This window comes from Epinephelus moara, chromosome 10 (assembly GCF_006386435.1).
Source record: "Epinephelus moara isolate mb chromosome 10, YSFRI_EMoa_1.0, whole genome shotgun sequence".
NCBI lineage: Eukaryota > Metazoa > Chordata > Actinopteri > Perciformes > Serranidae > Epinephelus > Epinephelus moara.
Genome location: NC_065515.1, coordinates 13,222,855 through 13,237,154, shown reverse-complemented (window position 1 = coordinate 13,237,154; position 14,300 = coordinate 13,222,855). Strand labels below are relative to the sequence as shown.

Below are 14,300 nucleotides of genomic sequence, written 5' to 3'. Positions count from 1 at the left end.
CATATGACAACTTTGACCATTACTTAAGTTTTAATATGACATACACTTTTAGTAATGAGTGGATCTTATGTTCTTATCTTACGTGAACTGCATATATTCTAATCCTCACTCTGAGAAAAAACCAAAAAGTGTCACGGAGCGTTGTTCCGGTGGGCTCCATCAACACTAAACCCCTGAGCTTGCCTGAGAAGGACTAAATGCACAAACCCGCGATTTTTACATATCCCATGGAAAGAGACTCTCACTGCAGCCTGTTTTATTTTGTTCTGAAAACGTTGGCGTGCAGCCTCGTTCTGTGGACGATAATGAGGTGCAGACTTCCCTCTGTGTCATTGATAATGAGGAAATACAGTGAGTGCTGGACGGAGCAGTGAGTGACAAAAACCCCGCCCACATTTAAGTGTACTGTTTGCAGTAGCATGTCTGAAGGGTTACTTTTGGTTCCAAAGGTACCATACCTTAAGTGTTGGTGGAAACGGGGCTTAACATCTATCTGTGGACGTGCTATAGTGTTTGTATATGTAAAATACAACATAATGCATTGTTATCAGCTGGTATTGCAACCAGTGGCTAACTTGGCTTAAAGTGGTATTGTTAACAAGATCTTGGTTTTCTGACTTGTTGCATTCGAATGCTATCAACTCAGGTGTGACATCATTCCCAGCTCCGAACTTTGACTTCCAAGGTACATGGAAAGCAGCAGAAATGTTTTTTTCCCATCCCTACCCCTTCCTCCAGTGTCTGTTTCCTACGTTCTTCTTTTGGATAATTGTCTGTGTGCTCCCCATTGGTTGTTGAAGTATGTATACCAGGGTTTCCACCCATTTTTACCAATGAATTTTCCAAACCTTTCCACAGTTTTTCAACCCATCTCCATGACTGTATTTAAGTACTTTAAATAGGTAGGCCTATATAGCAGTACAGTCATACATGATTAAACATGCACCTCCCAGGCATTTGCGGATTATAATTTATATAAGTTTGTATCCACTTATTCCTTGAATGAAGGTTGATTCCTCTGCCGTCATGCTCCCTCAGCCCTCCCCTGCACAAGTGGATCAATGAGCCAACACAGTGGCCGGATATTACAAATACCTGGTGATTCAATCAAATCTGTAAATTTGATTGAATCACCAGACAAAAAGGGGCAGAGCCTTGGCAATGACGTGATGCTGGTCTGATTTATGTGTGCCAAGTGATGCAAGGGTTTCCAGGGTTACGCAGTGCAGCACTAGATTGGAAATTAGTAATACAAGGAAGATATGTCGCATAAAGTTTGGGAATTTTTTTGGAACATATTTAAAACAATGGCCAAAAAAGTGTATTTTCAAGGCCTGGAAAACAGTCTTTAAAATTTAATAACTTTTCCAGGAATTTTATGACCCTGGGAATCCTGGTATACTGTATCTACTGTATGTGCTTATTGTTGAGTAAACTGCCAGACAAACATCTTTGTACCAAAATGCTCAGTGTCGACAGTGTGTGTGACAGCTTATTTTATTTTCCCTGTATGAAGCTGACAGTGTGTGAACAGTGTTCACCTTGGAACAGGTGGCTCCTCTGTTTTCTCTGCAGGAGCTGGGGGGACACTCTCTGCCGCCGGAGGCTGCTCAAGAGGTTTAGGTTCTTCCAGTGGCACTTTGGACTCGGGTTCAGGCTCCAGGGGCTTGGAATCTGGAGCTGGAACCTGTGATGTGGTCGTAGGGGTGGATGTGGTGGTGGTTGACAGAGCTGGCTGGGTGGGTGTAAATGGAGGCTTGGTGGATTCTGCACTGAAAGGGAGCAATGTGTCATCCTGTGTGACTGGAGGTAGACCAGGAGCTGTGCTGGGGGGTTGGACCTGATCTTGGGCTGGCCGCTGCTGATGCAGCGACGGCTGCTTCTCCAGTGGTGGCCTGGTGGAGGCAAGACTATCAGAGGGTGGCATCAGGGTGGGGGCAGTGCTTGTAGGTGTGGGGGTGTAGGGTGGCTCCTGGTCTTCACTGAGTGTGCCGTCAAGTGGATACATATCTTCATCTTCCTCGAAAGGCATGTCCTCCTCATCTTCGTAGTTGTACTCTCCATCCTCCCCGTACATGTCGCCCTCCTCTTCGGCGTACAGCGCCCCCTCTTCCCCTCCATCTTTGAGGTAGCCTCCCTCATCACTGTAGACGCCTTGGGGGTCCTCACCATCCCATCCTGGGGAATCCTCTTTGCCGTAGCTGACGGAGGAGTGGCAGGAGTGGTAGGAGTCGTTTTCATCGTAGAACTCTGAACCTCGCAAGCTCTCGCCGTCCTCAGCAACAAACTCCTCACTGAGCTGAGAGCTGCCTCGACTCAACTCGCCTGACGAGGCGTAACGACTGTCTGTGGGACTGGAGGGACGGGGAGACACAGACACCTGTTACATAAACACACTCATGTAGGTTTAAAGGTAAACTAGGGGAGCTCCCACACTTGCACAACAAGGAGTTTGGCTGTCACAGTGACACTTAAGGAACTTGTGTTGGGTAGGGGCCAGGGAGGAAGACAGCTAACCAATAGGAACAGATGACTTTAAAACAACCAATAAGAAAACTCAGAGCAGGGGGGGGCTGGGCTAGTGATGCATCTATGTAACTGCAAGGGGAATCATTTCTTTTAGTAACGGGCACGGTGATTATGAATAGTAGCTCACACACAAGTTAATACAGAAACACACACCATACAAAAGCAAACGATTAGCAAAAACATAGGAGCACATTTGTCATAAATCTAAAAATATAAACAGACATATTCAGTGAGCCTGGAAAGGTTGAGCGGTAATTTATTAGCGTTGGCAGAACAAAAACAGTCTCTTTCTGCAGATAAATAAGTGAATAATATGTATTCACGATGATGAATGAGGCTATTAGACACTGAGACAGACCATGAGTCAGAGAGAGATTTGAGACACATGCAAAAACACTTTCTCACACACACACACACACACACACCCATGTATGCATACGCTCACACACTTTATCGTTTCGTCTCTATTGATTACAGTCATGTGGGTTCAATAATGCATGATGCAGGAGCGGAGGGAACCAAAGGGAATACACAAGTATGGATGAATGGACACATAAACACTCAATCACGACACCCCTGTTCTTTTCTTTTCATCACCTATCTCACAATCTCTCATCCAGCACAAAGAGCGACACAGACAGGGACAAATTGCATAATCTTTGGGTCTGAATATACGTCGGCCTTATTTCTTAGCAAAGAATAAATATAAAACATGATGAAATGAAGATGAAAATGAACGTAATCTGTTTCGGCCTCTCTGTTAGGGCCTGATTATGGGGCCTCCTGCTGTCTTACAAGTGGAAATTTAATGTGTATAATTAACAAGTGCGGGACAGCCAGAATAAGACAGGACTCTTTTTAAAGTCACATACAGGATGAGGCTGTAATAACAGGCTGCCGCGCACAGACACACAGATTCACACAGGCTCTTACACAAACTCCAACCAACAATTAACCTCTCTGTCTCAGAACAACACACACACACACGCACACACGCACATCTTGTCAATCACTCACCCACACACATAAACACAAAACTGCGCAGAACTTATAAGAGTTCAACAATGGCAAAGATGAGTATGATACATCATTTGTGATTCTGAGTTGTGATTCTTCACCAGGAACACAGTCAATATAGATGCAGGACCAGAAACTTTCTATAGAAAGTATAGAATATACATATACAGAGATAGGATAAGAGCACATGCATGCAAGCACAGCGAGCGAGGAGGACGGGACAAGTCCACCACTGACGTCACAGCGAGACGGAGTCACAGGCCGGAGCAGGAGAAGGAAGAGGAGGAGGAGTTGGAGAGGAGGTACAGAGACCCACCTATCGGACAGTGAATGCCTACTGTCTAGAGAATACTGACGGCTGGTGCGCCGGCTCGATCCTGAGCCTGAGTCGATATCGCTGCGCCCGTTGGTGGCCGAGTCTAAACTATCATAGCGTCTGGTAAGAGGAGTAGGGAGGAAGGTGGGGAGGAGGGGAGAGGTGGGAGAGGAGCATCAGTAGAGCTCAGCGCAAATCTTTCAAAGAAAGCTCTAACCAAACTGAGTCTCTGCACTGGCCGCTTACAGGATAGCTTCACACTTTCTTAACACAATAGTCTGATGTTCATATGAACACTGAGGCAGGATGTGATTGCTGTAATCATTCCCTCTGTTCATACTGGCCATTAAAAGATCACTTTCTGTTGTGCTCACAATGTAAATGACGGTAGAAAAAAATCCAGTTCTCCAAAGTTCATCTAAAGTTAATATGAAGCTTCAGCAGTTTGAGTTAGGCGATTCAACTGGGTGTCTTCTGTCTATTTATTGTCTTTTTAGTACAAAATTTCCTCTTTGTGTTACCATCCCTCCCCTGCAGCTCAACAAGAAAACACTGAGACACAAAGAGGAAATTTTAACTCCCTCTTTAACTTTGGAATATACCCACTTGATTTTGTCCCTCAACACTTAAACAGGAGGAGCAAAGGAAAGGATCTCTTAAAGAAGCATTGGCAGAAGCAAGGCTGTATATGCAGTAGAGAGGCACAAATATTTTTTAAATTGGTGCTGCATGACCACAGAAACAACAGAGAAATGGGTTTATTGTGGCGTCTACAGTGACGCGGGCGCTACAGTGAACTGTCATGGGGAAGAGGGAGCTGAACTGGAAGTCGAAGCTTTCAATTTACTGGTCCATCTACGTCCCAACCCTCACCTATGGTCATGAGCTCTGGGTAGTGACTGAAACACTGAGATCGCGGATACAAGCAGCCAAAATGAGTTTCCTCTGTGGGGTAGATGGGCTCAGCTTTAGAGATAGGGTAAGGAGCTCGGACATCCGGAGGGAGCTTGGAGTAGATCCACTGCTCCTTCGCGTAAGGGGTCAGTTGAGGTGGTTCCGGCTTCTGATCAGGATGCCTCCTGGGTGCCTCCTGTTAGAGGTGTTCTGGGCACATCCCACCAATAGGAGGCCCCGGGGCAGACCCAGAGCAGACTGGAGGGATTACATATCTCATCTGGCCTTGAAATGCCTTGGGGTCCCCCAGGAGGAGCTGGAAAGTGTTACTGGGGAGAGGAGAGGGGGATCTGGGGTGCTTTGCTTGGCCTGCTGCCCCCGCGACCCGGTCCCGGATAAGTGGATAAAAATGGATAGATGGATGGATGGATGGATGAATGGGTGTGGCATTCGCTTTTGCTCAAGAGGTAGAAAACCTACAACTACCAGAATGCACTGTGCCACACTGGACCAATAAATGCTCCCACTGGTGGGTGACTTAGCGTGAGTTTTGACATAGGAAATAATATGGAGGCCGGCTGGTGGTAACAACACTGCTTAGTTTCACCATGTGATCTCAGTAATTTCAGCCCTCGTAATTACAATACAGGAAACAGTATGGCATCCATTTCCTGTTCACAAATTCTCGTATTACAGCCAAACAGTGCACTACAATATATTTCTGGAGCCATTTTAGGCATGAAATGGGCAATGCAGTAACATAATCTTGGTTTATATTTAATTGGCACTGCCAGTTTTGCAGTTTGATCTGAGTTTCAGACAGAGAAGGGCGGATCTCTCTCTCGATCCGCTTCTATACATTTTGTGTCCGTGGTGGCGGGCATACAAAAATGCAAAAGTATAATCTGTAGTTGAGCAACAGTCCTGGAGCCAGCAAAAATCTGCCAGAGTAGAAGTTTAAGCTGTAACATGAGTAGGTTTACCACAGTTTATTTGCACATAGTACCCACTTTGTTATGACACAGAGCTGGTTAAAAATTGGCTAAGTACCCCATAAATGGCCAGCATGGCTAGGAGGAATGATTACAGCAAGCCAGACCTGCTTCGATGCTCATATAAACATCTGACTCTTGTTTAAAGACAGACTTGGAAAAACTGTGAACTTATCCTTTAATTTTCTGCACAAAGACCTCTCACTGAGTTTGAACACTTGAAGATCTGTGTCACCCATCTAAATCTAACCAAATGAAAATGTCAAACTTTCTGTTGCAGCTTTTCTGAGCAATGCGTGACATTCAATCATCTGCCGCCTTTGAAACAAATGTTGAGAAAGTCATTTATTTTCTCCACAACATGTTAGCGCAGAAGAGATCACATGGGGTTTCTGATGCTCACACGCTCAACATGCACACAGAGATGCAGGCACGCACGCACGCGTTCACACATGCACACAGAAAAGATAACCACAAAGGCCCACTTCATACATGACCTGTATACAAGAACTGTGTGCCCCAGCGTGCTTGTATACACTGAGGCCAGGGTTATTCTCTAGAGGAGGAGAGCACAGTGGGACAACATGTTACCATGTACAGTACAGTGAAACAAAACAAGGCTGCAGGGGCTGAGCTGTCTCAAGGCTAAATGCTAGACTTCAAATAGGAACATTTGTTAAAGATGGGGGCGTGTGATATTACAACTTCAACATTAAACACTTTTGTTCTTTTGGTGTTTCTCTCTTCCTGTCTCAAAACAAAGCCTCTCTCCCTGTTGCTGACACATTCTGACATCCCACCATGAAAAGGAAACCACTCAGTGTCAGCTGTAGCTACGTAGTGGCTGTAGGGCGCTCGTTACCTCATGGCTCTGTGGTCGTAGTCCAGGTCGTGGATGTCGTCACCGTAGGAGTGTCTGTATTGCTGGTGCCTCATGGGATACTGGTGCATGGAAGCGTTTGGCTGGGAGGTGGTGTAGTAGGGAGGCGGGATGCTGTTACTGGTCTCGCTGCGGTAGTCACTGTCCCTGTCGTCCACGGCGCTGTCTGGATCCTCGTCTGTTGACGCAAACAAAGTTTTGAGAAACAAAAATGATGCACAATGATGTCAAAAATTATGCTAATAGTGTTTATTGTGTTTTCCATAATAATGGATGTTGTAATGTTGTATTTCTACTCGAATTAATTTTTACTTTCCTTAATAGATACCTGATACTTTCTAAAAGATAAAGTATTATCTATTTACTATTTTATTTTTGACTGATGTTTAATTCTAGCACCTTTTTAGGAGAATATTAAAGAATTATTAAACTGCCAATTTTCAACCAGGTCTGTTCCTGGCAGCACCGAGAGCTCCGCACTCGTGCTGTGAGCAGAAATCTGCTGGATGAAACGAAATTTTGCATCATCCAGCGAATTTCGGCTGGTGAATGGGCAGGAAGCTCCAGGAGCTGGCAGCAGGGGGGCACCTTAACATCGTTCATCTGCACACTCATTCAGTCTCATTAAAATCATTTTGATTAGAGATTCCAACTGAACTGTTAACATGCCGGAAAGCATTTAATTAGAATCCAACGTTTTTAACTTGAGTTAAGTGCTACTGGCCACTGTGAAGTGTCAAATCTGCCGGAAATATAACAGAAGTAGTAGGTTTTTTTCAACCTTATTGAGAAAATAAATTCAATTCATTAAATACATAAATTATAAAGGGAGAAGAAGTGGTTCCACCTATTAATACAACTTAGTAGTAAGTAATGTTAGTGTAACTAAGGTTATTTTCTGTAGCTACAAACTACAGATGTCCTCTAAACACCTCACACGCAGACTAAACGTTACAATATACTGATGTTCCCAAAACATCTCGTATGCAGGCTACTGCTACCGGTAGCGACAGATGATTGCTACGTCCAGCAACTCCACACTGCACCCTGTAGCAACAATGCTGCATAAGCTTACTGTTTCAAAATCAAAGAGAGCTCGCATAAGATCGTAGCTCTAGCAGGGCGTTTTTTTGAGCAATTCTTTGTCAAAATTATCAAAGGGAGGCACGTAGCTGTTGCAGCATGTCTGTGCTGCGCGCACTCCAGGTACGTCACCTTCCCCCAGGTAGGGCAAACGGATTATCAAAGGTTTACCCCTTCTATCTCAACCCAATTGAAAATGCCCTCTGATTGAGCTGTTTCAGGCTGGTCTCTTCTAATTGAGGTGGTTACATGAGGAATGTTTATTGCGACTGGGCCATGTAAATGCACAAGGAAGACATGGTTGAAAATCTTCAAAATGTACCTTAAACTGTAAATTTAAATATAGTTTATTGTACAATATGTAGATTAAAAACCTAGATGGGGCTTCACCAAACACCACAGTTCACTGTATTTAATTCTACCAGCTTGACTTTAATGTGGATATGAGCTAAGAGGAAGTTCAGAGAGGACGTGTGCACGGAGAAAAACTATATTTTCATGGGTAGCTAATGGTCTCCGAGGAAAACTACACAAAGAGATCATTACATTAAGTGAGACATTGGACAATAAATACAGAATTACTCCAAGTCATTAGCAGAGGCGCATGAAAGAAACTTACTTTGCTGATCTCCCCACAGACTCCAATTACCTGCGAGGAGATAAAGGGTTGAGAAAACTAAATTAGGTTTGGGGCCATAAATTTAAAACATCAGTCGTCCGCAAAGCCAGGTAAACAAACATGCAGAGACGTGTAGCCCTGAGAAGTAATTATTTTAAGATGTAAATATGTGTGCAGAGGGTTCATAAGTGAGTGTGTATGCACATGTGTGTGAGTACAGAAAAAGCACAAGGTCTTTAGAGAAGCTCAGATCAGAATCAGCTTGTGCTCAGATGCTGCTGGCCTCGGTGCTGCCAAGTAACTAAGCACAGAAAATACACACATGCTGTTATCATCTCTGCACAAACAAGCATCATGCCACCATCCAAGCCCTCTGTCCACGGATTTATACTATACACACTTGCTCCCTGTGTCATCATCACTTGACAGACAGACAGTCAGGACAGGGCAGTGTGTGTCTGACAACCCATCGTATGTCAGTTCACATTCATCAGACATCTAGCACCTATAAGTCATTCTACTCAGACAGCCTTGCATGCATGATTCGTCACATCAGCTTTCCTCCCCTCCTCCTTTGCTTCATCTATCAGCCTCATTTCCACCTCTCGTCTTGTCCTGTTGTCAGTACGGTGGAGCAGAGGGGGCGAGGAGAGGAAAAAGAGGAGGCATAAAAAGGACACAGCGGGGGACAGAACAGGAGGAGGTGGATGCAGAAGTGGCTTGTGACACTCACAGCACTGTGTGGTTGGTGCATGGAGTGGTCGCTCCTGTTCTTCTTGATAGGCATACTGGGGAAAAAAACGACAACAACAACAGACATCTTAGGAAATAAGATCCAGCACTTCTTCTGAGGAACATTGCCGAGAAAAATATTGACTCAAGTCTGCTGTTACTGGCAGCCATGGAGTGTAATTAGAGAGAGTATGGAAAATAAAGAAAGAGGTGGAAAGGAAACAGAAGAGAGGGAAAGGGATTATCAAATAAAATACCTTAAGAAGGAGTAAATAGATGAGGAGATATAGATGACAGATGGTGAAGAGTGTGACAGCATATTAGGGCCATCGTATGTAAAAACAAATAAGAAAGAAAGAAAGAAACAGAGCCAGAGGATCGAAGGAGAGGGTAATATTTTGAGGAAAAAAAACTAAATTTTTGATATTAAAGTCGTGAATTTATGGAAAAAAACCTATATGTTCTCTGGGATTAAGGTGGTAAATTATTAAGAAAAGAAAACCCCTTGAATATTCTCTGAGATTATAAAGTCATACATTTACGAATTTTCTGCCAGTCATGTGACATAGAGAGCAACAGAATTCATGTAGTGAAGAAGTTGTGGTGGATGAACAGTATAAGCACACAACTTTCACCCAGGAGACTGGAGTTTGTGTCCTGTGAATCAATGTTGGCTTATTATTTTTGGACTTAGTTGACTTAATTGTTTTCCGTTTTTCTGGATGTATAATGCTGCTGAATGCACACTGTGCACATAAACTTTAGCAGAATAGCTGATATAGACCCATAAATGTCATATTCTGATGTTGCTAGGACGCCCAGATAGGACGTTCGGCTAACGGCCAGGTACCACAGTTGCGTTGGTTGTGTAAGTTCTGGGAGGCCGTATCAAGTTCTGCCTGGTACATGCATTGTCTTCTTTCAAATTACACCTCCGTTTTCACAAGAAATTTCCCCTGACGCTGCTGGGCGCAGTAAAAACTATAATAGCGACCAGCTGCGTATCATGCCGACGTTAAAGGACAGCTTTTTCGGCGGTGTCTGACGCCATTAGTCACTGGCCAAGCACCGCATTTCGATGACTTTGGAGTGAGACCAGGTTGACCAATGTGGTTCCTTGACAAAAAACTTTTTTCCATGTTTTTTTCTAGTAAATTTACCACTTCATTCTTTTTTTCTCGGAAAGTTTTTGGAAATCTCAAATATTCATATAACTTTGTCCTCAAAATATTACTCCCCTCCGCAGGTACCATAATGTTTTTAAAATGATTACATACAATGGGCCTAATACAACTTCACAGAAGAAGGCGAGATGGGAATATAGAAAAGAATGAAATTCTTACATCTTGATCTCTCATGGCATTTAGTTGTTCAAGTTTCTTGGCCCAGTATCTGGCCTCTTCCTCAGGAATGTCTGCACCACACACACCACACAACACAAACACTCAACATGTAGCTCTTCACATCACAGCACATCGAATACTGGACATTATAGACATATACCTCTCTGTATATTCATCTACAAGCACTGGGACAAAACCATAGAGCAATCACAGTAATCTCATGTAATAGCACTGGAGGTAGTGTTAGTACATACAGTAGTAGCAGTAGTACTGGAGAATAAGTAGCAGCAACAGCATTGGTAGTAAATGTCCTAGTATTGGGACTAGCAGTAAAAATGATAGTGGTTGCGAAGGTAGTTATATGTAGTATGAGTATTGATACTTGCAACAGTAGAAATGGTATCCTTTTGTGTTTTTTACATTTTATTGAAATGTATCAGTACATCTAATATCTAGCATATATAAATGAAACAAAAGGTACGATAAATACAACTGATAAAAGGTCAAACCTAGTGGCAGTTCAAAGCGGGTGTCGAGCAGCAGCCTGTGAAAGGTCGGGTCTTTGGTTCCACAGATCTCGTTCTCGCCCATGATCGCATTGGCGTCCAGAGTCAGCCACTGGCCTGGACCGTCCTGGAAATAAGAGAAGCAAACAAATATGACTGCAACTATACTTACTGCATGGTAAATATGCTGTTAGCCACACAGAACAACTGTTGTCTATTTCAAACACAGAAAATAAATTAAACAGTCTGTGGAAAGTCCTTATGGGTAGAATATTTCTACAAGTGTTAGTCTGTTAGGCTCCACAGCTACTTTCTATGAACTATTTGATGTTGCTAAAACTTAATGAATGTGAAGGTGGCATATATGCAAGAAAAACAATCAATTTATCTATTTAAATATAATTAAGAAAAACTCAAAGTGCTCTCCAAGCCTCACAAAATGGATGTGTGTTTTCGTTACCAATAATTGCATTCATTCGTCACTCAGACTGGAGTATTGGAGTACATGTACAGTAAGTGCAGCTAATAAAACCTAATGCTGGGAGCCAAAGAGAGAGGGAGTGTGTACCTCGTTGGACTGCCGTATGTTGCGCAGGGGGATCCATAAGGTGCCCACCATGGTGTCCCAGATCAGCCCTTTATTCCACACCTCCACTGTCAGGCCCAGATCCAGGCGGTTTATTTCACTGCTCGGCAGAAAGAGGAAGAGGTGGATTAAGAGGAAGAGAAATGAGTTAGGAGAAAGCAGCAGAGGGAAGAGAGTAAAATAATACAGAATGTTATTTAAAAAACGCTGAGCGGAGACAGGGTTGTATACAGACACCATATTGCACAGAGGGCTTTCAATAGAAATACAGTCTATGCCATCAGGACCTGCACTTAAATCTGGTGATGGGTATGCACTGTGATTCAATCTGCAGAGGGAAATGAGTCATTCAGCATGAGGATGGAAAGAGTAGGTGATTGTCAACTAGGCTGCCAGGAGGAGAGAAGAGAGCACGGACAGGACAACAGCAGAGACTATATATGTCTGTATGACAAACAGCAGTGAACTCTACTGTACGCCTCACTTTTCCATCAACACTCGTATGCTGCACATATAGGATCTGTAAAGTGATTACAAATCAGACTGGCAGGTTATCATCTCACTAAGCATCACTCATTGTCAAGCTGAGCCTCCTCGCAAGCCTGGCTGTCTTGGGTAAAAACCTTATAATAAGCACAGCTTTGATATAAAAAGGCTTCTTTATGTTCCCTTAGGAGCCGAGGAGGGAATCGTGTTTGGCTAAACGGGCGTGTTGCTTCACAAAAGGGGAAAATGTGAGGAGGAAGGGAGCAGGAGATGGAGAGAGTGATCTAAAGAGAAGGGGAAGAAGGACTGTGCTGCTGTTTTTAGTTTAGTTCAACATGGCTGCAGTAGATTAAACATTAAGTATCCACTATTTTTTTTTTTATTCAGTCAACTCTCTGGAGTTATGGAGTTTAATGAAGTCTAGAGAAACCCTCTCTGCACTGGGTGTGTGAACTCTGCTGGAGCAGGTGTTGTGTCATCCCTCACTCTTCAAAGGGAGAGACAGAGAGGACGTAAGAGGAAGGGGACAAAAATAACTCCTTTTAGGAGTATAAATGTCACAGCTGACCCTGCAGCCCTGCGTTGCACAACATCTGTGTGCTGAATTGGAGCCCCTGAGGTGACATCTCCATTCATGTGAACTGACAGTATTCATTCCTCATTTAATGCCTATATTAAAAAGATTTATATATTAATATAGACTTGAATCTGCCAACTGATACTGCCACTATAAGAGGATGTTTTGGGTACTACGTCTAATCAAATTCTGAAACTGCCAAAGCAAACCTTTAAGTTTAAAGGGACAGTTCACCCCAAAATCAAAAATACACATTTTCCCTCTTACCTGTAGTGCTATTTATCAGTGTAGTACAGTATGTGTTGGTGCAAGTTGCCAAGAGTGGAAGATATTGGCCATAGAGACATCTCTCTTCTCTCCACTATAATGGAACTAGATGGCACTCAGCTTGTGATGCTATGTCTTTTTCCAGCAATCCTGACCCAGTTACTCAAGATAATCCACCGACCTTGTTGTGAGCAGTTTCATGTAGGGAATATTTTCTTTCTACCAATCTACACCCGCCAACCGTATTACTTCGCAGATGGAAGCGTGCATCTACTTATGGACGAGAGGGTCATGCTTGTGACTGCGTGAGATGTAAATGTTAATGGTGTCCTTCTCGGCTGACCTCAAAGGTTAGCTAGCTCAGCGGTGCTAAGTACTTTCATTTCTTTCACTTGAAAGTCCATTTAATTACAGTTTCACTCTTTAAAAGTAAAGGTATATTCAAACTAAAAAGCTATCGTGCCAGCAGAGCTAAGGATAAGGTAAGCAGAGAACTAAGTTCTTAGAAAAGTACTCCAGTGTTTCAGCATTTCACTCCTGTAACACTAATACTCGCAAGGGACAGTTTAAAAATGATCAAAATCAATGCTCTTGGTGCCTACATTATCCACAATGCAACTCAATCGCAGACAGTTGCTCGAAGGTCTGGTAAGCTAACTTCTTCCTATCTTAGCCTAATGGCTCCTTTCTTGGTCACATAAACTTTAACACACTGCCTGTTTGCCTGTGTCTCTGCCACCTGCCTCACTTCAATGGGACATATGCAACAGGAAGCAATGCTCTGCAAACCTGGGCATTGTCTGGAAAAAGCCCTCTACCCATGCAACCACAACCATGACTTTGTGAATCCAAGGTGAGGTGAGGAGAGACGGCTCATTACGCCACAGGTGCTATTTAAAGGAGAAGGCAGTGAGGGGGAAAGTGATAGAGGAGGAGGAGGACAAGTAGGTGTGAAGAGTAGGGAACGTAGTAAGAAATCGTGAGTCGAAATTGTGCAGCGAGGAGTGTTCAGCAACACTGTACAGGCAGATTTACAGAAGAAGATGAGATAAAAGGGGGATGAAGTTGTGAAAGAGAGCAAGAAGCACTCACAACATGAAGTCCTGCTCCCAGCATGGCTGACTGCCGCGCACAGCGATGGTGGTGCTCTTAACATTCTGCACCTTCAGGGTCACGTATGTGTTAAATTTCTCTGTGAAAAGTAAAACACAAGCACCATTGGTAATATTACTGTGAGATTATTTGGAACAATCTGATTCAAATAGATGATATCCATGCGTCACAACTCACCTTGGGGTCCATCAAGCTTGGCTTTTTTCACTGCAAATTGAGAAAACAAATATTATCTATAGTAGGGAAAAGGCAAGCAATATTATCACACTTCCAAACATGCTAACATGATATCCAACATTCAGTGAATCCTTAAAGGGTTTTCTCAGGCCTGTGCTGACAGTGTGATGTGCTCTGCTTGGG

At 43.4% G+C, this 14,300-nt stretch overlaps 1 protein-coding gene across 1 annotated transcript in view; it reads right to left on the bottom strand.

Moving 5' to 3' along the window:
* Positions 1 to 14,300, bottom strand: part of unc13a (unc-13 homolog A (C. elegans)) — a 70,623-nt gene that overhangs the window by 51,267 nt on the left and 5,056 nt on the right. The window contains exons 2-11 of the mRNA XM_050055801.1: positions 14,118 to 14,147; positions 13,920 to 14,019; positions 11,480 to 11,597; positions 10,915 to 11,038; positions 10,406 to 10,476; positions 9,064 to 9,118; positions 8,331 to 8,360; positions 6,611 to 6,806; positions 3,863 to 3,982; positions 1,542 to 2,354 (exon numbers count right to left, since the gene is read on the bottom strand). Coding sequence (XP_049911758.1) covers positions 1,542 to 2,354; positions 3,863 to 3,982; positions 6,611 to 6,806; positions 8,331 to 8,360; positions 9,064 to 9,118; positions 10,406 to 10,476; positions 10,915 to 11,038; positions 11,480 to 11,597; positions 13,920 to 14,019; positions 14,118 to 14,147 — 1,657 coding nt within the window. The remainder of the gene's footprint in view (positions 1 to 1,541; positions 2,355 to 3,862; positions 3,983 to 6,610; positions 6,807 to 8,330; positions 8,361 to 9,063; positions 9,119 to 10,405; positions 10,477 to 10,914; positions 11,039 to 11,479; positions 11,598 to 13,919; positions 14,020 to 14,117; positions 14,148 to 14,300) is intronic.